The sequence below is a fragment of the Trichosurus vulpecula genome, chromosome 8 (genome assembly GCF_011100635.1).
Source record: "Trichosurus vulpecula isolate mTriVul1 chromosome 8, mTriVul1.pri, whole genome shotgun sequence".
NCBI classification, from domain to species: Eukaryota; Metazoa; Chordata; class Mammalia; order Diprotodontia; family Phalangeridae; genus Trichosurus; species Trichosurus vulpecula.
In genome coordinates this window covers 230,836,134-230,856,776 of record NC_050580.1, presented here as the reverse complement: position 1 = coordinate 230,856,776, position 20,643 = coordinate 230,836,134, and the positions used below count along the sequence as shown (strand labels likewise).

At 45.2% G+C, this 20,643-nt stretch overlaps 1 protein-coding gene across 1 annotated transcript in view; it reads left to right on the top strand.

Moving 5' to 3' along the window:
• RPS6KL1 (ribosomal protein S6 kinase like 1) overlaps positions 1 to 19,463 on the top strand; it is a 39,706-nt gene extending 20,243 nt beyond the window's left edge. Inside the window, exons 5-9 of the mRNA XM_036736214.1 lie at positions 9,432 to 9,479; positions 10,270 to 10,402; positions 16,096 to 16,178; positions 18,345 to 18,440; positions 19,353 to 19,463. Coding sequence (XP_036592109.1) covers positions 9,432 to 9,479; positions 10,270 to 10,402; positions 16,096 to 16,178; positions 18,345 to 18,440; positions 19,353 to 19,463 — 471 coding nt within the window. The remainder of the gene's footprint in view (positions 1 to 9,431; positions 9,480 to 10,269; positions 10,403 to 16,095; positions 16,179 to 18,344; positions 18,441 to 19,352) is intronic.
• The last annotated feature ends 1,180 nt before the right edge of the window (positions 19,464 to 20,643 follow it).

Here is a 20,643-nt window from a genome sequence, read left to right as displayed (position 1 = left end):
CATCTTTTGGTACTAAGTCGATTAGGCACTGAGTCATGAGGGTTGTGATGGCCTTCTGGCTCTGAGCAGTGTATTTACACTCTGAGTTGGTATTTTGCTTTGGGGGTTCACTTATGAGAAGAATCTTTTGATTCCCTGGTCGAGACTCTGAGGAGCCATATGTTCAGAACTCCCCAACTGCTCAGATGTAAAGGCTTTCTCGATCCAGCAGTGTATGTAAATTGTATAGCAAAATTGCTTTGATTCAGGCAGTCAGAGCCCTGTCTGTTGCTCTAATTTCTCTGCTTATATTTTCTCTGAGGGTAAGGGTGCTGACTTTTCCCCTGAACTAATGAATGTAATTAAATAAGATTGTTGACCCCTAAAAAGTTCTCTTTCCTAGTAAAGCAGACTAAAGAACCTGTGCTAGCAGGCCATCCTGGGTATGCTAGGGTGCTTGCTGTTACACTTGCCCAAGGTCACTCAGCTAGTAAGTGTCTGAGGCTGGATTTGAACTGAGGTTCAGGTCCCCTTGACTATGGGTCCAGAGCTCTATCCACTGCACCACCTAGCTGCCTCAGGTGTTAATATTTGGATCTTCTCCAGAGAAATATGTTACCGTCAGTAGCGGTCAACAAGCATTTAGGAAGGAAGAAAAGAAACATACATTTATCAAGCTCCTACTATACACTGGACACTATGATAAGCACTTTATAAATATTATTTCATTTGATCTTTTCAACATCCCAGGGAGATAGGTGCTATTTTTATTCTCACTTTACAGTTGAGGAAGAGGAGGCAAACAGAGGTTAAGTGACTTGCCCAGGGTCACACAGCTAGTAAGTGTCAGAGGTCAGTGTTCTTGACTCCAGGCTTAGACCTCTATCCATTGTGCCTCCTAGCTGCCTCTACGGAGTGCCTACTACGTGGCAGGCACTGTGCTAGGTTGGGGACGTGAAGAAAGGCAAAAAAGTCCCTGTCTCCAAGGAATGGCTATTCCTCATTTATCATAGCATCACAGATTTAGAATTGTAAGAGACTTCCAAGACCACCTAACCTCCTCATTTTACAGATGAGAAATCAGAGGCCTCAAGAGGTTAAGTTAGTTGACTTGCCTACGGTCACACGATAAGAACCAAAGGGAGAATTTGAACCCAGGACCTCTGTCTCTAGATCCAGTCCTCTGTCTACTAGATCACGCTGCCGTGTATATACCTTCAAATGTTTGTGCTTGTTACCCCAAAACTCTTTTGGGATTTACTTCTGGTCTGAGAAGACTATTGGATACTTGAGAAAGACAGCAAAACGAGAAGGCTTATCCAATCAAAACACCTCGAATTGTCTTGCCCCTGTCCTACCTGTGTGAAAAGCAGTGTGGTGGTACAGGAGAAAGAGATGGGCTGGGGGCCAGGATGTCTGGACTCTGCCATTAAACTCCAAAGCAACCTCTGGGTTGCTTCATCTGTAATCTTTTGTAATGTGTAATACACATGATTTCATTTGATCTGAAAAATGAGCCAGGTGATGCAGTGGACAGAGTACTGGGCCTGTAGTCAGGAAGACCTGAGTTCAAATCCAGCCTCTGACACTTATTAGCTATGTGACCCTGGGCAAGTCACGTAATCCCTGCAGTTTCTTTATTTAAAAATGGGAATAATATAGAATCTACCTCCCGGGGTTGTTGTGGGGGTCAAATGAGATAATAATTGTAAAAAGCATGTAGTACAGTGCCTGGTATACAGTAGGTACTATATAAATGCTTATTCTCTTTCTTCCCTTCCCTTGCTCCATGGGACTAGGATGCTCTCTAAGATTCTTTCCAGCCCTGAGTCTACATTTTAGGTTCTGCCTCCTTTGGCATAGGAGTGTCCTACAGGGAAGGGGATTGTGTCTCCATATTTTGGGGTAGAGTTTCCAGTTCATTATTTATTTGACTTTGCAAATCAGAACCACTTCTCTTGGGCTAAGGTGGTGGGGAATCCCATTGGCAACAGATGGAGGAAAATTATCTTGGATTTTAGTATTTTTGAGAAACTTTCTTCCCAAGAGACCATCAGGGCCTTTTTTTTTTTAACATCGTACAGATGTGTGCAGGCTGGGTTGGTCCATGGAACTGGTTAGAGGGATTTCTATTGTAATTACAAGATAGACACCTAATGGTGAAAGAAGAGAAACAACCTCTGCAGTCAAAGAACAGAATAGCTCAAGAAACAGAATCATGGAATCCAGAGACAAGGAGGGCCAGAGGATTTTGAGTTGAAAGGGACCTCAGAGATCATTTGATCCAAGAGATGTTTAACCCTTTAATTGAGGAGGTTTTTCTAAAAAAATGTATTTTGGTAAGTATATTTCAATATAATTGGTTTCCTTTAATCCTATTTCATTTTACAAATTCAGAAATATTACTTGGAGAAGAGATCTATTGGCTGTAAAAGGGGTCCATGTCACACACGTACACACAGACACGCGTGCACACACACACACACACACACACACACACACACACACACACATTAAGAAGCCAGGGTCTAAGCTTGCCTCTTTCTACAGATGAAAAAATTGAGGCCCACGGAAGAGGAATGACTTGTTCAAGGTCTCCAAGGTAACAGGATCAGGATTCTAAGTCCTCTGGTTCTCTGATTCCAAATCCAGGATACCTCAAAGGTCACAGGATCATAGATTTGGAACTGAAAGAGACCACAGAGACTATCAAGTCCTACTTCTTCATTTTACAGATGAGAGAACTATGGAGCAGAAGAGGGTACCTGACTTGCCCAGGGTCACATAGCTGGTCAATGTCTGAGGCAGGAAGTCCAGCCCTCTATCCACTGTCACCCAGACTATGTCTGGTCCAACTCATACCTTAAAGACTAATCCCATCTACAATATCCCTGACAAGTAGCCATTCAACCATTTCTGGATGATCCCAAGAGGCAGCTACGTACCCATTAAGGCACCCATTCCACTTTCAGACTTTAATAGTTACAAAGTTTTCTTTATGTTGAACTAAAAGCTTACTCTTTTAATACTCCACTTGCCCTAATTCTGACTTCTGAGGTCAAGCCAAACATGGCTAAGCCTTCTTCCATACACCCACCCTTCATATACACAGGATCATAGCACTTAGGACTGGAAACTTAGGGTCCAATGCCCTAATGTTTATAGATCAAGAGAAATAATTTTCATCCACTCAATAAACATTTATTAAGTGCCTACTATGTGCCAGGCACCATACTAAGCGCTGGGAATACAAAAAGAGGCAAAAGACATTCCTTCCTCTCAAGGAACTTACAATCTAACGGGGGAGACAACAAGTAAAAACATACATGCAAACCAAGGATAAATTTGTGTATTTATACACAGGATAAACAGGAAGTAATTAACAGAGGGAAGGCACAGCTAGTAAGTAGGGGTAGCATCTCAAAGTTTCAAACTCTACTCTTCTGAGTTAATTCCAAAGTTAATACTCCCTTCCATTCCCCACTCTGGCTATCGTGCCCACATAAATCTTCTCTCCTTCAGGTTTTCATAGCAAGAACAGCATTCCCAAGTCCAGGGTGGGACTGACTCATCCAGAGGGTAGAAAGGCATTTGCTTGGTAGCATGAGTGGGGATTCTCTTACATTATTTGCACATTTCAAGGGTCTAGGAAAAACATGTTAGACTGAATCCCTCAGGGAGCCTTGCCCAGCATCCTGACATGGTGGGGATTTCTCCAGCCCTCTCGGAGGCCTTTTCTTTCTCAATGTAATCAACCATGAAGTGACTTGCAATAGGAAAGGAACCTTAGGGTTAAGAGGCTTTGGTACCATATACAGGATCAGCCTGTCTAATGTCTTGAAATAACTTCTGTGAAAATGTGGCAATAGTTGAAAAAAGATGTTATGGGGCAGTTAGTTCTATTGATTTATTAATTGTAAGTAGGTTCCTTGGAACATGATGTGACAAGAGAGCTTCTCATGGTGGGGTTTTGCTCAGGATGTATTAAAGCTGTTCCCAGATGACATTAGTCAAGGAGGGGCAACATGACTTGGGCTATGTTCTTGGGCTATCTGGCTTCCCCAAGGCACGTTTCAGAGGGTGGAGATGGAACGATGAGGTTGGGTTTCCTCTTCCCACCCTCTCTAATCACTCACTAAGGCTTAAAGTTGCCCCTCTGTGCCAGTCCTCTGATACCCCCTAGAGATTGCCTGGTAGCCAGGGATGCCATGCCTTGCAACTGTGGGTCACCTGTATCCCAACATCTGGACCCTCCAAACTCATGCCAAAATAGCCCAAACCCAAACAGGATGATGACTCAGTGATAGACGAATCATGTCTAGTGTGATGGAGAGGAAAGAATGGTGGATTTGGAGTTAGAGGACCCGGGTTTGAATCCTAGCTCTGCCTGTGCCACCTTGGGCAAGTCACCTCACTTCCTAAGCCTCAGTTGCTTCACCTGTAAAGTGGAGGACTGGAGTAGGTGGTTTCTGAGGGCCTCGGCAGCACTTTATCTATGATCCTACAATCACTTTTCCCCAATGAACTACAAAAAGAAAAGGATTTTAACTTTTTTTGCTTATAGAATAAAGTAACCTTTTTTTTTTCTGTTTTTAAAAAAAGGCCGTTGGGTGTAGTGGCACACCCGTTATCCCTCCTACCTTCTTTAGCAGCTAGGTGGCGCCACAGTACACAGAGTACCGGGCCTGAAGTCAGGAAGACCTAACCTCAAATCCAGCCTCAAACACTTATTAGTTGTGTGACCCTGGGAAAAATCACTTAAACAATAACTGCCTCGGAATTGTCATCTGTAAAATGGAACTGATAATAGCACCTATTTCTCAGGGTTGTTGTGAGGATCAAATTTTTGAGATAACTTTTGTAAAGAGCTTAGCACAGTTCCTGGAAATTCAATACAATTAACATTTATTAAGCACCTACTATGTGCTCCATAGTAGATGCTTAATTAATGTTTATTTCTTTCCTACTCAGGGAGGCTGAGGCTAGTGGTTTGCTTGAGCTTGGGAGTTCTGAGCTTTTGTAGATTGAGTGTCCATACTTAGGCCAGAACCATGGTGAAGCCTTGGTAATAGAGTGTGCCTCAAGGGTGCCTAAGGAGAGGTGAAACCACTCAGACTGGTAACAGAGCCGATCAGTAGAGGAATTGGACCCTTGAGTGGCTGCTGTGCTTCATGAAATTCTATGATTCTAAGGCCTCTCTTGACTTCTCCATGAATTGTGGAAGACAGAACCTCCTACAATGCTATCACACTGAACAACTCTAAATGTAACTCAAATCCATTTCTTTCCTGGGAGAAAAAATTGGCCAGGCCAGGGATGGACCAGAGGGGCCTTTAAGAACCTGGTTAAATGTGTATAAGATGAAAAGCTCCCAAAGAGAAATCCCCTGATGTGAATGTTTCCCCACTGCTCAACTGCTCCCCAAGCCCCATCGTTTAATAAACACTGAGTGAGTTGTCTGATGTTGTGGAGGATACAGAAGCAACAGAAGACATCCCCTGCCCTCAACGAGCATAGGCTACAGTAAGGCATGCAAGTGTAAGACAAAGAAAATAATTAGAAAACAGGACACAGTAATGCATTGACTAAATCAATCTGAATACAAGCCACACTTTTTTTTCCAGATCTGGCTCATATAAAACCTGTATGTGGCCTAAAATCAATGTTATTTTCTAGTCTACTGCCATATTTTTTCCTTTTCAAGATTTCATTTGGGCGGTATGTGTGGCTTATATTTGGATCAATGTGGTAAGTACTACATTGTATGCAGTTTACATACAATTAGGGTAACTGGGTAGCAAAGTGGATAGAGTACGAGGCCTGGAGTCAGGAAGACTCATCTTCCTGAGTTCAAATCTGGCCTCAGACACTTACTGTGTGACTCTGGGTAAGTCACAACCCTGTTTGCCTCATCTGTAAAATGAGCTGGAAAAGGAAATGGCAAAATACTCCAGTATCTCTGCCAAGAAAACCCCTAAAGAGGTCATTAGTTGGAGATAACTTAAATTACTGAACAACAATAAGTATGCTGTTAGAGTGGGGGGGGGGGGGCGGGTGTTAACAATTCATTTGGGAAAAAAGAATAGACAGTGTAGTTGCAGTGGATTGAAGATCAGCTATGAAAAAAAAAGAAGATTCAGGTCAGAGTCCCAGCTGGGAAAAAAGGAAAGAAATGAGCATTTAATAACCCCCTACTACGTGCTGGACACTGTACTAAGTGCTTTACAGGTATTATCTCACAACAACTCCGGCAGGTAGCTGATATTATCCCATTTGACAGTTAAAGCAACTGAGGCAGACAGGGGTTAAATGACTTGCCCAAAGTTACCTGGCTAATAAACATGCAAGGCTGGATTTGACCTTGCTGATTTCAGACCCATTCCTCTATCCGTTACTCCGATCCTCAGTTTCTTCATTTATAAAATGAGGGGATCAGTCCAGATGATTTTGAAGGTTCCTTCTAGCTCTAAGTCTACACTCTTGATTTCATGATCAAGGACCTGCCTCAGACCCCGGCGTCCCCTACGACGACAATGGTTCCCCCATTATGGAAAACTGTGGCACAGTGAGGGGAGAGTACTGGATTTGGAATCACGGCTTGTTGCTATTCGTTAATGTCTTCGTGAACCCATTTAGGTTTTCTTGGCAGATACTGGAGTGATTTGCCATTTCCTTCTTTAGCTCATTTTACAGGTAAGGAAACTGAGGCAAAGGTTAAGTGACTTTCCCAGAGTCACATAGCTAGTTTGTGTCTGAGTCCAGGGAAGGTGAGCCTTGCTGGCTCCAGGTCTGGCGCTCTATCCACTTTGCTACCCAGTTTCCCTAATTGTATGTAAACTGCATACAATGTAGTACTTACCATATTGATCCAAATATAAGCCACACATACCGCCCTTAGAGTCACAGGGCCTGAGTTCAAACCCTAGCTCTGCCATGTACTAGCTGTGTGACCTTGGGTAAGTCACAGCTTCTCCAGGTTTTAGTTTCCTTATCTGAAAAATAAGGTGGTTGGACTTGATAGATGGGCTCTGAGATCCTTTTCTGATTCTAGATCTAGGATTCTATGGTCTGCAGCGCTGGCCAATTAGGGAGATCGCATGTTGGGTTGACCCACACACAGAAGAGAAATCATGTATCCAATGACCTAGGCCCCGGGTAATTTGCTCTTTGTGGATGTTTTCCGTCAGGCAGGGAGGAGAAGCGACCTTTCATCTCTGGAAGGCTGGTCCGATCCCCTTGGAAGCATGGGTTCTTGCCTAGTTTCCTTTATTTTTGGTGGGTGGAAGATGACCGATACTGGTTATATGTTAATATAGGCCAGTTCTTTGATCCACAGGGAAAGAATAGCTCACTGGCCAGTTGAACTGGGACAGACAGTGTATGGAGGGGAACAAAAGAAATCCGACTGGAAAATGGAGGAGAGGTCAGACTGTAGCGGGCCCTAGATGCCAGGCATTTTGTTCACACTCAACAGAAAGCTGGCCTTTATTGCCCAGGAAGATCTGGGTTCGTATCCTGCTTCTGGCCCACAGTGACGCTAGCTCCCACAAAAGGCTCTTTGGTTTGTGAGATTTGTGCTGCCCTCCTAAAGCTTATAGAAAGATAGTGATTCGCTGTGTTAGTATCCAACAAGAAAGTTGAATTAGCTGGGTGTAGTATACAGATTGCCCACCAGATGGCACTCTACTCAAGCCACCAGCCCAGGTCTTGTGAGATGCTCTGGGCTACAGTATCCTGAGTGGCCACCCAGGGGCATTCAGCCCGCTGCTTAAGCTACTTTTATGGACCCCCTTCCGTTGCTGGCCCAGTCCCCATCTCACCTCCAGGATAAAATAAAATATTCCCAATAAATATGAAATCAGCAGTCTGTCTCTAACTCTGAGCCCCTTCCCTGTGAAATATTTCATTCTCAAAAGTCACATCCTGAGGCTTTTGTAGATTCAGACACTTTTGACCACGATGTATTCACATGGGTTTTTAATAACATGGAAATAAATTCAAAAGAAAAGAAATATATAAACTTTGTTCCACCTGCCCCCTCCCAATCCATGCATGCCTGAGACACCTTTCCTCTTCTACCAAGAATGGGAGAAAGAGATGAGCACCAAGGTCTGTGAACCCAGAGCAAAGGGAAAGTTGGTAGCCTATCCCCCAAAACCCATAGACTAGGTGCATTGTTATGCTCTCCTCTTCTGCCACACGCACCCCCTAGAGCAAATTTGCCACGTTATTGAACTTTGTTGTCTTTTTTTTAAAGTGAATGTATTATAAATGCAGGAACTGTACCTCCAAAAATCCAATCATTTCAGGCACTGAAATTCTCCTGAGAGGGTCTTGTCCCATTCTGGGAAGCTCTGCTCTTGGGTGACTTCTGCTCCCACATCTTCTTGCCCTTTTTGTAAGGCCTCATATGAGAGAGACAGGGTAATCAATTATTTCTTCATCTCAAGATCACCAGTTTCCTTCTCTGTGAATCAGCTCCTTCAGCCCAGGAGAATTCCACTCAAAGAGACAAACAGGCAGAAGCACAAGATGTGTGACTGTCGGCAAGTTACTTAACTTCTCAGTGGCCCAATCTGCATCAGTGGAGGGAGTTTCCATACCCAAAGTTCCTTACCCTGATAAAATCACAGAAGCAGACCTACAATACTCCCTCCTAAAAAGAAAAGATGGCAAAAGGAAGGAAACCTTTATGAAGCACCGACCGAGTGCCAGCAGCTGTTAAGCACTTAACAAATACTATCTCATTTGAGTCTCACAACAACTCTGGGAGGTCAGTGTTATTATCACCACTTCATAGGTGAGGAAACTGAGACAGACAGAGGTCAAGTACTTGCCCAAGGTCACCCAGCTATTACTAGCTTACACTTATGTGTCCGAGGGTGTATTTGAACTCAGGTCTTCCTGACTCCAGACTCGGAGTTCTATCCACTGTACTAGCTGGCTGCCAAAAGTCCCTTCCATCCCACTTAGGAGGTATTACTAAAAGAGCGACACTGAACTTGGAGTCAGATAAAGCTGAGTTTGAGTCTTGGCTGACTAAGGATTGCGTGGCCATGGTCAAACTGCTTAGCTTTAGCATTTCCTCGCCTGTAAAATGAGGGTAATAATACTTGTATTACCTACCCCACAGGATATTTGTGACGAAAGAGCTTCCTGAATCATAAAACATTATATGCACTTGAATTGTTGCCAGTCCCTTTTCTGCCACTAATCTCATCTATGGATTGAGGAGGTCATTTTTACTACTTCTGGCTCTCAGTTCTCTCATCTGAAAAAAAAGAGTCCCAATGACTAGATGCTCTCTGGAGGTTTCCTTTTGCTCTGACATTCTTTGATTCTAGTGCAGAGAACATGGGAGGGCTTGGCATTTCACAACTGGAAGGCCAGGTCCTAGGTTACCTAAGAGCCTGGTTAGACCACCTGACCTTCTTTTTTTCCATTATTTATAGGTTCAGCTGGTCCAGGACCCTGCCACTGGGGGGACCTTTGTAGTTAAGGTAAGTGTAGCTCAGTAGCCTATCTCTCCCTCTTGGAACCACCCACCTTCCTATTCTTCAGCATTTGACTCCATCACATGGAGTATTAGACTATTAGCCTAAGCTGATTGGCCTTCCTACTCATTCCTAGGACCTCCCCCACTTCCCTTCAAGGCTATCCCCCAGCCAAAAATTTGGTCAGTTAATAAGCCTTTATTAAACCTCACTATATACTAGGTACTATGCTAAGCTCTGGTGATACGAAGAAAGAGCATGTACTGACCAATGGAGGTTCTACTCTAGGGCCTCCATTTTCTGGAGATCACACAAATAGGACACACCTTTCTGGGACCAAAATGTTCTACAGGACACGGCCTGGGTGAAGGCACCTTAATTTGCAAACAGAGCATGGAATCCACCATGGCCAGTCAGTTTCCCAAGCTTCCACTTATAAAATCCTTCTTGCTTTCTATAGGAACTTGGCCCATAATGGGTAGATAGATCGAAATCAGATTCCAGCAGCAGAAAAGTCTAGCTGCAGGCTCTTACAGGGAGGCCAACTAAGGAGGATATGCCCCAGCTGCATTGCCTTTGATTCTAATCTTATGCAATTACATACTTAACATATTCATGTTTTCTTGGTTCCAGCTCCTTTGCCAGCCAACTCTACCATTGCCACACTTCTGGCATTGCTGAGACATTGCTGAGACTGGGGTGACCCAGGTGGCAGAGAGCCCCCTGCCTTTCTGTTGGGGTAATATTCCTTGAGCCCAGTCTCTCCTTGTTTTGATTTGGCTTCCCTTCTCCCCAGAGCCTTCCCAAATGCCACGTAGAGACCTGGGACCGTCCAACCATCATCCCCAACGGCGTCCCCTACATGGCCAAGCTTCTTAGATACTCTGTGAGTGAGGACTCCATCTTCTTGCACTTGGAGCATGTGCAGGGTGAGTGGGAACCCTAGATCCAGGTCCATCTAGCAGGGCTGCCTCCACCAACCCAGAATCCTTCTCAGGGGCTTTTCATTCCCTTCTCTTCTCCCTCCTCTTCACCCCTACTCTCTCCCCTTTCCCTTTAGGTATACCTAAAGCAGCAGTTCTCAAACTTTTTAGTTTCAGGACCATTTTATACTCTTAAAAAACTAAGGACCTCCTCAAAGAGCTTTTGTTTATCTGGGTTACATCTATTGATATTTACCATATTAGAAATTCAAAGATCTTAGTATGATTATGAAAAGAATTTTGACCTAATGGAAAACATGAAATGGTCTCAGGAACCCTCAGGGATCCCTTGACCACACTTGGAGAACTGCCTACCTAAAGGATCCTGGCCCACCAAAAATACCTCCTCCAGGAGATCTGTCAGTGCCTAAAATTCCATCTGTTAAATATTCATTCCTTTGGATTAAGGCATCTGCTTCAGTCTTACCTCTTTTAAAATGTTAAATACTGAGGAGGCCTTAATACCTTAATGTGGAGGAGAGAGGGGAGAGTGGAAGGACATTGTTATAAGGGGAAGGAAGGGAATAGGATGGAAGGAAGGAAGGAAAGGAGGGAAGGAAGGAAGGAAGGAGGAAGGAAGGAGGAAGGAAGGAAAGAAAGAAGGAAGGAAGGAAGGAAGGAAAGGAGGGAGGGAGGAAAGCTTATCAAGCATTTACCATGTTCCAAGCACAGGACCAAATAGGATAAAATAATGTGTACAAAGGTTTGCTTTGCAAACTTCATCCACCTCCTCTAGCTGTCCCAAAGGGCTATATAAATGCTAGCTATTTCCACTATTCTAAGTGCTAGGGATACAAATACCAAAAAATGAAAGTGGCTGAGCCCAAGGATCTTCTATTCTAACAGTATTCTTAGGCTTATAGTTGAATGTTTCCTTTTTCATTCCCACCCTCTGTACTGATTCTAGGGGTAAGGTAACCCCTCCTCCTACAATGCTGGAAGAAAGCGACCAGGATCCAAGTTCCAGAGCCAATTTTGTCAGGTCTCCAGGACAAGGTCTAGAATTAGGTCCCTAGGGAGGCATGAACCCCAAACTTTAAGGTGGAGCCCACGTGGCCGGATGATGGTTTTATTCTATATTCCTGGTGACTGGCAGATTCTATCCTTTCTCAGTGGGCCAGAACCAGAGTTAGACATTTCCAGTAGAATGGAAGTTTTTTGAGGGCAAAGACTACTTTTTGTTTCATTTTTGTATCCCCAGCTCCTAGCACACACATAATAAATATTTAATCAATGCTTGTTGGATTGGATGAACTTGAATGCCAAAAAGCAATCAGGAGCCAATTTGTCTGTGGGAAAAAGTCCCACAGTTTATTTTTTTTTCTGGAAGGGCTGAAGCACCAAGAATGGCTTGCTGCTATCTAAAAACTCCTTCCAGTGACAAAAAGGCATGGGAATTTGCTTGCCTATTCAGTGGGAGTTGTCTTATGGGGACCAAATTTGCCCTTATTCTCATAAACAGAGGTAGGCACCTCGGGGCCGTCCATGGTCTGTCTCCTCTAAGAACCAATGGAATCAGGTGGAGTTGGGGCTGTCTGACTTCTTTTACTCATCCTGGGTTCTGCTGCCTCAACTAGCCAATCTCTCATGAGCATTTGCTGCAGGCAAGGTACTTTAACGTATGTTCTCCATGTAAAGAGCAAGGCCTGGTTCCAGCTAACAAAAAGCCTCCAGGTCAGCTGAGAAGACAAGACAAAAACACACATGAAGAGCTGAAATCTGTACACTAAAGTGCCGAAAAAATGAATGAATTATTGAAAAAAAAATTATTAGCACTTACTATGTGCCAGGCACTGTGCTAAATGATGGAGAGACAAAGATTAGAAAAGAGATTTCCCCTGCACTCAGGGGGTTTGCCTTCTAATAAGATGGAGGTTCTTAAATTGGAGGTCCATAGCCCCGCAAGGAGTCAGTGAATAGATTTCAAGGAATTCATGACCTTGGGTGGAGGGAAGAATGACAATCTTTATTTATATTAACTCCTAACTGAAAATTAGCATTTCCTTCAATTATGAACATAGGCAATAAAACATCTTTGAGAAAGGCTCTTAGGCTTTACCTCTATACGGCATAGCATAAAGGTTAGGAACCCTTGAAATAATATACCAGGGTGGGGTGAGAAGGAAAAAGGGTATATGAAAAGAGTTGGGGAGAGTAGGGGACAGGTAGACATATCAAGAGATGGCCAGTATGGATGGCTGGAAGAAACATGGTCAGGGCACAGCCAGTAGATATAGTGTACAAAATGAGTGTTATCAAGAGAACGGAGATCCACATAGCATGGACTAGCTCGAGGTTTCCTGGAGGAGGCAGAACTTAAGCTAGGTCTTGAAGGTTGGATAAAATTTAGAGAGGTTGAGAAAAATGAAAAGGGTGTTCTAAGTATGGATGTGGTGGTGAGCAAAAGTGAGGAGGTGTGAAAGTTTCTGACACAGACAGGGCTTGGTGAGCAGACCAGTCTGGCTGGTACAAAGGGTCTGAAGGTGAGTGGAAGAAGATAAAACTAGAGGGGAGTCCAAAAGATTTACACACTGCTGATGGAGGGATTTGGGAGGGAGAAGGGTTGGGAGGGGGGGGCCAGTGGAAAGTATCCAGGACTTTACTCTCCTCTACTCCACCTCTTCCACCCCTCTCTCTTTCTTTGTTCCTTCTGCTTGGTTCAGGAGGAACCCTCTGGTCCCATCTCCTCTCTCAGCCTAGACCCCAGGGGCTGGAGGCCTCCAGCAACTTAACCCAGCAGAAGCCCAGCTCTATCCAGGGTGATCACCGAGAGAAGGGGAAAGCTGGCCCCGGTTCCCCCGACAGTGGTCTCAGTCTCCTGACCCCGGTTCTACTTCCCCAGAATCATACCCACCAGCTCAGTGTTGCAGCTGAGGCATCACTCCAGCCCTCTGACATTTCATCAGGGCCTCAAGGCAGAGTTCCTGACCATCAGAAAGGGTCAAAGGATTTGAAGGATTCTGACCTGAACCCTGGAAGCAAAGTATCCAGTCCATCCAGGAAAATCCAGGTGTTCAGGTCCCATGGAGTATCATCCCGTGAAGATGCTTTTGGAAGACACAAATTCAGGACAGATGTTCCTTCCTCTGAACAGGACCCTCTGGCCTCAGAAGATATTAACTCACCTTCTGGCCTAGTTCCAAAGGCCCTAAGAAGGGATGAGGCAAAGACCAGCAGCCCAGGTCGGGGCAGAGGTCGGTCCCAACACCAAGCCGGGCGGAGTACTAGGTGGAGTACCAACAGGGGGCCCCTGGGAGGTCTCTCCTGGATCCGGGAGGGGGCAGGCCGGGTACTAGAGGGCTATGGTCACGGGAGTGACCAGCACAAAGAGCTCCCAGGTCAGGACTGTCCACATGCTAACCAGGCCTGTCCAGGCCACAGGGGCGGAGCCTGGTGTGTGAAGGAAGAACAGGTCAAGCAGTGGGCAGCGGAGACCCTGGTGGCCCTTGAGGGTCTACATCAACAGGGTGTGCTATGCCGGGACCTCAACCCCAGGAACTTGCTGCTGGATACCACTGGTAGGCACTCCTTTGTCTGGGAGGGAGAGAGTTTAGGGGGTAAAATGGCCCTGTTAAGTGGCTGAACCCCACCACCACCATCCTAGATAGCTACTCAGAGGGGAGGGTAGTTATCCTTCAACTCAAAATCCTATGACAAGGAAACAGTGGCTCCCTGGGCAAGAGCCACCTCAAGAGGTCAGCCAGTCCCCTCCCCACCAAGCAGGCGACTCCCTTCATCTGTCTTAGACGTCTGTACTGGTAGGAGCTCAGTTAACCAAAGACAGCTTTTAAGAATTTTTTCCTTTGCACTCCACCAGGGATCTCTAGGGATCCCAAAGACCCTTTCAAGGGGTGGTAAAGATTATTCATAATACTAAGAAGTTTTAATTTCCAATATGGTAGCTATCAATAGATATAACCCATATAACCCACGTAAAAAAGCTCCTTGTGAAGAGGTGGGGGAATCCTCAATTTTTTATGAGTATAAAGGTCAAAAGGTTTGCGAGTCACTGCTCTGGGACAACTAAGTGTCATTTTTATACCTGGAAATACCAAAGGGGTTTTGAGCCCTGGCCCTTCATAGGGCGGGAATGATTAACGATGACGATGACATTTACACAGCACTTAAGGGTTTGCAAACTGTTATCTTATATGAGCTTTACAACAACTCTGGCAAGCAGGTGCTATGATTACCCTCGTTTTACAGATGAAGAAACTGAGTCAGATAGCTTAAGTGACTTGCCCAGGGTCACAGAGCTAATAATATGTGAGGTAGGATTTGAATTCAGGTCTTCTATACTCTAAGCCTAATACTCAGTGCACTGTACCACCTAACTGCCTGCTCAGGGATGACTGAAAGGTCATTGGCTCATAAATTTAGAGCTAGAAGAGAGCTCGGAGGCTCACTGCTCCAATCTCCTCATGTAAAGACTAGGAAACTGAGGCCTAAAGAGGTTAAATTACTGGGACTTGAACTCAGGTCTTCTGGCTCTTTGATTACCTACCTGACCCACCGGTTTCCCTTTAAAAAAAAGAGTCAATGATGAAGGCATCCTTGACCCCAGCTGGAGATGTGTTCATGCATGGCGACTCACATTTATGTAGGACTTTATGATTTACAAAAGGTTCTCTGCCCTCCCCTTCTCAAGAACCCTGAAAAGGAGGTAGTATTAAGGGTTCTGCTCCCCATCGTACAGATACAGAAATGAAAGTGCAGAGAGATTAAGTTATTTGTCCATACTCACAGACAGCTAGGAAATGAGGGAGGGGGTGGGATGAAAATTCAGGGCTCCTCACTCCAAATCCAGTGATTTTTCCCACTATATCATGCTGCAGTTCCTAATGATCTTAACTAGTCTCTCTCCCTCTCCCTCCTTCCCTCCTACCTTTCCGTCTTTCCTTTCTTCCTTCTGTCCTTCCTCCCTTCATTCCTTTCTTCCTCCCTCCCTCTCTTCCTTCCTTCTACCCTCCCTTCATTCCTTTTTTCCTCCCTCCCCTTCCTTCCTTCCTTTTCTTTTCCTCCCTCTCTTTCTTCCCTCCATTCCTTCCTTCCTTTTTTCCTCCCTCCCTCCCTTTTTTCCTTCCTTGCTCCCTGTGAACCTCATCTTTCCTTTCTCCTCTCCTCCCCACTCGATTACCAACCCTCCCACCTTCCATTTTGCTCCAATGCTGGGGATAAAGGTCACATCCGTCTCACCTACTTTGGCCAGTGGACTGAGGTGGAGCCCCGGTACTGCAGCGAAGCTTTGGAAAACCTGTACAGTGCCCCAGGCAAGGAGACAGACTAGCTACCTTTACCAAGCCCCTCTGAATTAGACTGGGGAGTTGGGGAGAGGGGCCTGGAAGGAGGGGAACTCGAGTCTCCACAAGAGGCAGATCACCATGCCATGATACCTTTGAGAGCCTCTCTAAAAACTCCATGGGAACAGTAATGCCTCCACTAAGGCATCACCTTTGTCTGTCTGTGTCCACTGTGGCAAGGCTGAAGAGACTGGGCACCTAGGAGAGGCTAGAGGGATTGGAAAGTGGGTGGAATGAGGTTGGGGGTGGGAGGAGATGAGTGCTAATGGGTGAGGTCAGTGAGCTCTGAAACATAGATCTTGGAAGTCCAGGTATAAAGGTGTTCTCTTGCCCCTGCAGAAGTGGGTGGGATTTCTGAGCTGACAGAAGCCTGTGATTGGTGGAGCTTTGGGTCTCTACTGTATGAACTTCTAACTGGAATGGTAAGTTCAGCCCTGTGTGAAAAGAGTGTTGGGAGCATAGTGAGAAGGGATGGGATTGGGGGCTGGAGGTGGGGGTGGGCACAGTAAGCCCCAGCAGGAATTCCATTGCTTTTGTGGAGACCATGGCCTTCGAGGCCTCAGAATGCTAATAGGATCATATGTTTAAAACTGAAAGAGACCTTTGAATTGATTTGTAACCTCATTTCTTTTCTTTTTCTTTTTTTGGACGAGTTACTAGATGTATAGATGAGAGGAATGCTGTAAATATAATTTAATTAGATTTTAGCAAAACACTTGACAAAAGTATCTCGTGCTATCCTTGTGGAAAAGACGGAAAGAAGTGAGCTAGACAAGAGTACAGTCCGATTCCACATAAACTCATACCCTCTTGAAGAGAGATCCGAAGGGCAGCCATTAATGGTATAACGTCAATGGGTCGGCTAGGTGGTACAGTGCGTAGGGGGTCAAGATGACCCGAGTTCTAATCCTGCCTTAGATACTTGCCAGCTGTGTGATCCTGGGCAAGCACTTAACCTCTCTCTGCCTTAATGGGGATAATAGTAGCACCTACCTCCCAGGGTTGTTAGGAAGATCAAATGAGTTACTGCATATAAAGCACCTTGCGAACTTTGGAGTTATCTAAATGTTGTTACTGTTCTTATTACTAGAGAAGGGAACAAGCATTGATGAAGTACCTACTATGCGCCAAGCACTGCACTAAGAAGGACCTCTGAGATCCCCTCTAATGCCTAATATTCTGTGATTGTACGCACTGTATTATTATTAGCGACCTACTGCTTCTTTGGGGGGTAAGTGACTTGGCCAAGGTCACACAGCTACAAGTGTCTGAGGTCACGTTTGAGCCCAGGACCTCCTGTCCCCAGGGTGGGTGCTCTATCTGCTGCACCACCTAGCTGCTTCTAGTGGCCGGCTTCTCAACCGTTCCTCGGTTCCACAGTGAAGCTAATCTTTGTGCAGCCATTTAATCTCTAATCTCCCTGAATTCCTTCCAGTATCTATTTATCAGACCTTCAAATCTCTTTGATTACCTTGCCAAATTCTCCTCTAGAGTGAATACCAGTAATAGCTAGCATTTCTATAGTGCTTTAAGGTTTGCAAAGTGCTTTACAAATATTATCTCTAATATCTTTGATCCTCATAATAACCCTGGGAAGTAGATACTATTAATATCCCCATTTTACAGTAGAGGAAACCAAGGCAGACAGAGGTTAAGTGATTTCCCCAAGATCACACAGCTAGTGACTGTCTAAGGATTTGAACACAGGTCTTCCTGACTCCAGGTCCAGCATTCTACCCAGCTAGCTGCCCCTTTCTAGTGATTCCCCATTTTCATGCCTTTTCTAAATGACTGTTCCCTTCAGCCCGGCAATTTCTAAGCATGGTGCAAAGGAACCAAAGCTGAGCCAAATGCTTCAAAGTCACAGAACCTTTTCTTATTTTTTTTAAGGCAATTGAAGTTACCAAGTGTCACACAGCTAGTAAGTATCAGAGGTTGGATTTGAACTCAGGTCCTCATGACTGAAGGGCCGATGTTCTATGCACTGTGCCACCTAGCTGCCCCTAGAACCTGAGTTCTAATTCTGGCTCTGTCATTTATAACTTGTGAGACCCTGGGCAAGGCATTTAGCTTCCAAGGCAAATGAGTTTACTCATTTGTAAAGAGAGGGTAAAGGGGTGGGCTAGGTGATCTCTAAGGTCTCTCCCAGCACTAGACCTAGAATCACCTCCCAACAGATCCAATTAAACTTCACGTCTCTGCCTTTTGGTCAAGGCTCTCTGTCTCCCACAACTTTGTAGCTGGTTAATCAATTATGACATTAACATTTCTGAAGTCCACTTTAAAAAAAATTAAAGAAAATTTTGTTTGTAGTGAAATCCTCATAGTCCACAAGAAATTGAACAGAGCAGGAGAGGGGTGGAAGAAACCATGCAACACCACTAGGGGACTTTTTTCTTGGTTTGCTGGACTGACATGAGTCCAATCCTGCTCATGATGAATGAAGATCTGCCTCTACAGCTTGGGGAAAATAACCCTCGAGGAGGCAAAAACCTTAGTCCTACAAGGATTTTAGGAATTTACTCCTGTTCACCTTGTTTTCTGGGGTTTTCTCTTTTAAAGTCTCTGCCCACCTTCTCTCTCCCCAGTCGCTGTCCCAGAACCACCCCTCAGGAATCCACGTGCACACCAGGCTCCATCTGCCTGAGTGGCTCAGCCGACCAGCTACATCCCTGCTCACCGAGGTATGAGCCCATCTTAATTGGGAGGACTGATGGGAAGGGAGGCAGGGACAGAAGGGAAGAAACTTTTCTCTAGACAAGCCAGGCCTTGAGGCTCGTTGTCCTCAATGGGGCCAGGTAGGGGAAATCACTCAAGCTCTCCCAGTAAGTTTTTTCATCCATAAAATTGGGATACTAATAGTACCGACCTCACAGTATTGTTATGAGGATCAAATGAGATAATATACGTAAAGCACCATGCCAACTTGTGCTATATAAATGTTATTACCACCACTACCACTAGTACCATTACCACTATCACTACTACTACTACCACCACCACCACCACTACTACAACTACTGCCACTAGGACTACTACTACTACTGTTACTACTACTATTACCACTACCACCACTACTACTGCTGTTACTGGGTGGTGGGGTGTGAAAGGATAGATCTGGGATTTCTCAGGGAGATTCCAGATGTTCTTAGAATCCAGATGACAGGAAAGATTTGTGATTTTATTGGCCAAACAGCCTGGTAACTGGAATGGAGCCAGTGCAGTAGAAAAAGGCTGTTGCCTCAGCAAGATATTAGGAGAAAATTTGCTGACCTGATTTCTCATCCCGTTTCCTGGGAGATGTTTACTAGGTCAAAGATAGTGAGAAAAAGAAAATCAAGCAGAGTACCCAGCAGCCCTGCACATCAGCAAGAGGGAAGGAGGGACCTTCCCTTCCTTGTCCCCAGATCCTATAGAGGGCCACTGGATATGCTCGGAGCCCCAGTACCCACAAAACGAGGGGAAATGAGAGATCATGGTCAGGGTTTTCCCCAAGTAGGCAGAGATGAAGAGATGATAAAGATGGGACTCAGGGCAGTAGAGAGGGTGGGCACTGGGGCTCTGCTCATGACTGATTCCTGCCTTTTCCTCTTCAGCTGTTACAGTTTGATCCCTGCCGGCGCCTCGGTGCTGGAGGAGGAGGTGTCAACAAGCTCAAATCCCACCCATTTTTTAGCACCATCCAGTGGAACAAGCTGGTGGGATAGGGTCAAAAGAGGGGAGGCAAAGAGACTCCTGGGAAGACCCACCTTGACTTTCTGGGCTAGCAGAGTCCACGGGAAAACTCTAGTCCAGTGGGTCCAAGGCCCCAGTCTGAAACCCTGGGATTCCTCCTGCCACCAAGGAGAGGAGTTAACCATTTGGTGGAGGAGAGGAATCCTGAATTCTGGAGGAGCACAGGCTTCGGTCTCTCTTCCATGCCTTTGATTCCCTCTCCCCTGTGAGTTTGTTTCACTTACGGCCTTGGAAGCATACTCTGTGGCTATTCATTTCCCATTTCTCATTCTTATTCCAAATGAACCCAAGCATGGTAAGAGAGACCCACAAGGAACCTCGGAAGTTGGAAAATACTGAAACTAATCTAACCTCTGCCACTTACTAGGTGTGACATTGGGCAACTCACCACACTTCTCTTGAGCCTGTTTCCTCATTTGTAAAACAATAATTGCCTTGCCTACCTCATAGCGTTATCATGAGGGTCAAAGGAGATTTGTGGTAAAGCGTTTTGTAACTGTACATCATTATATAAATGTAAGAGATTATGATAACACGCAAGGCGATTGTATTTCTAATTAGCCAAAGCAGAGGGAGGGGCAGTGGGGACTTGGGCCCCCTAAGGGTTCCTCAAGTCTAGATTTCCCTGCTCAAAACCTCACAGACCTAGAGGGTGCCTTTCTCTGAGGTTAATCAGCTTTGTGTCCTGGAGCTCTGAGCTGTTGATAAACTGCTAAAGTAGCACAGAACTAGTGACAGACCAGGTTGCCACCTTCCAAGATGTAGTAGTTCAACAAATGACCCACCATATTTCTCAGAAGGTGGAAGGGAAAGCTTAAAGGTTGTCCGTCCCAGCCCAGGAAATTCTTGGGAAACCCCTTGGAGATACTTACTCACTGGCACAGGCTGTTGTAAGACAGGACCATCTTGGTGAAACTGAAACTTCTGATCACGTTAGCATAAACCAAATACAACTCAGCTGGTCAGGGTTTTCCCCAAACTGGAAAAGTGAATCTATGAAGGGCTTGGTGAATGAACAAAAAGCCCTGGAATGATGCTTTTCCTTCTACTCCAGCCTCCCAACGCTGGCCCCCATTGGCCTAGTTCAGGCTTTTCAGTCTTGGAACAAATAGGAGAGGGGAAGAGGAGAGGTTAGGAGGAAGGGTTGGGGGA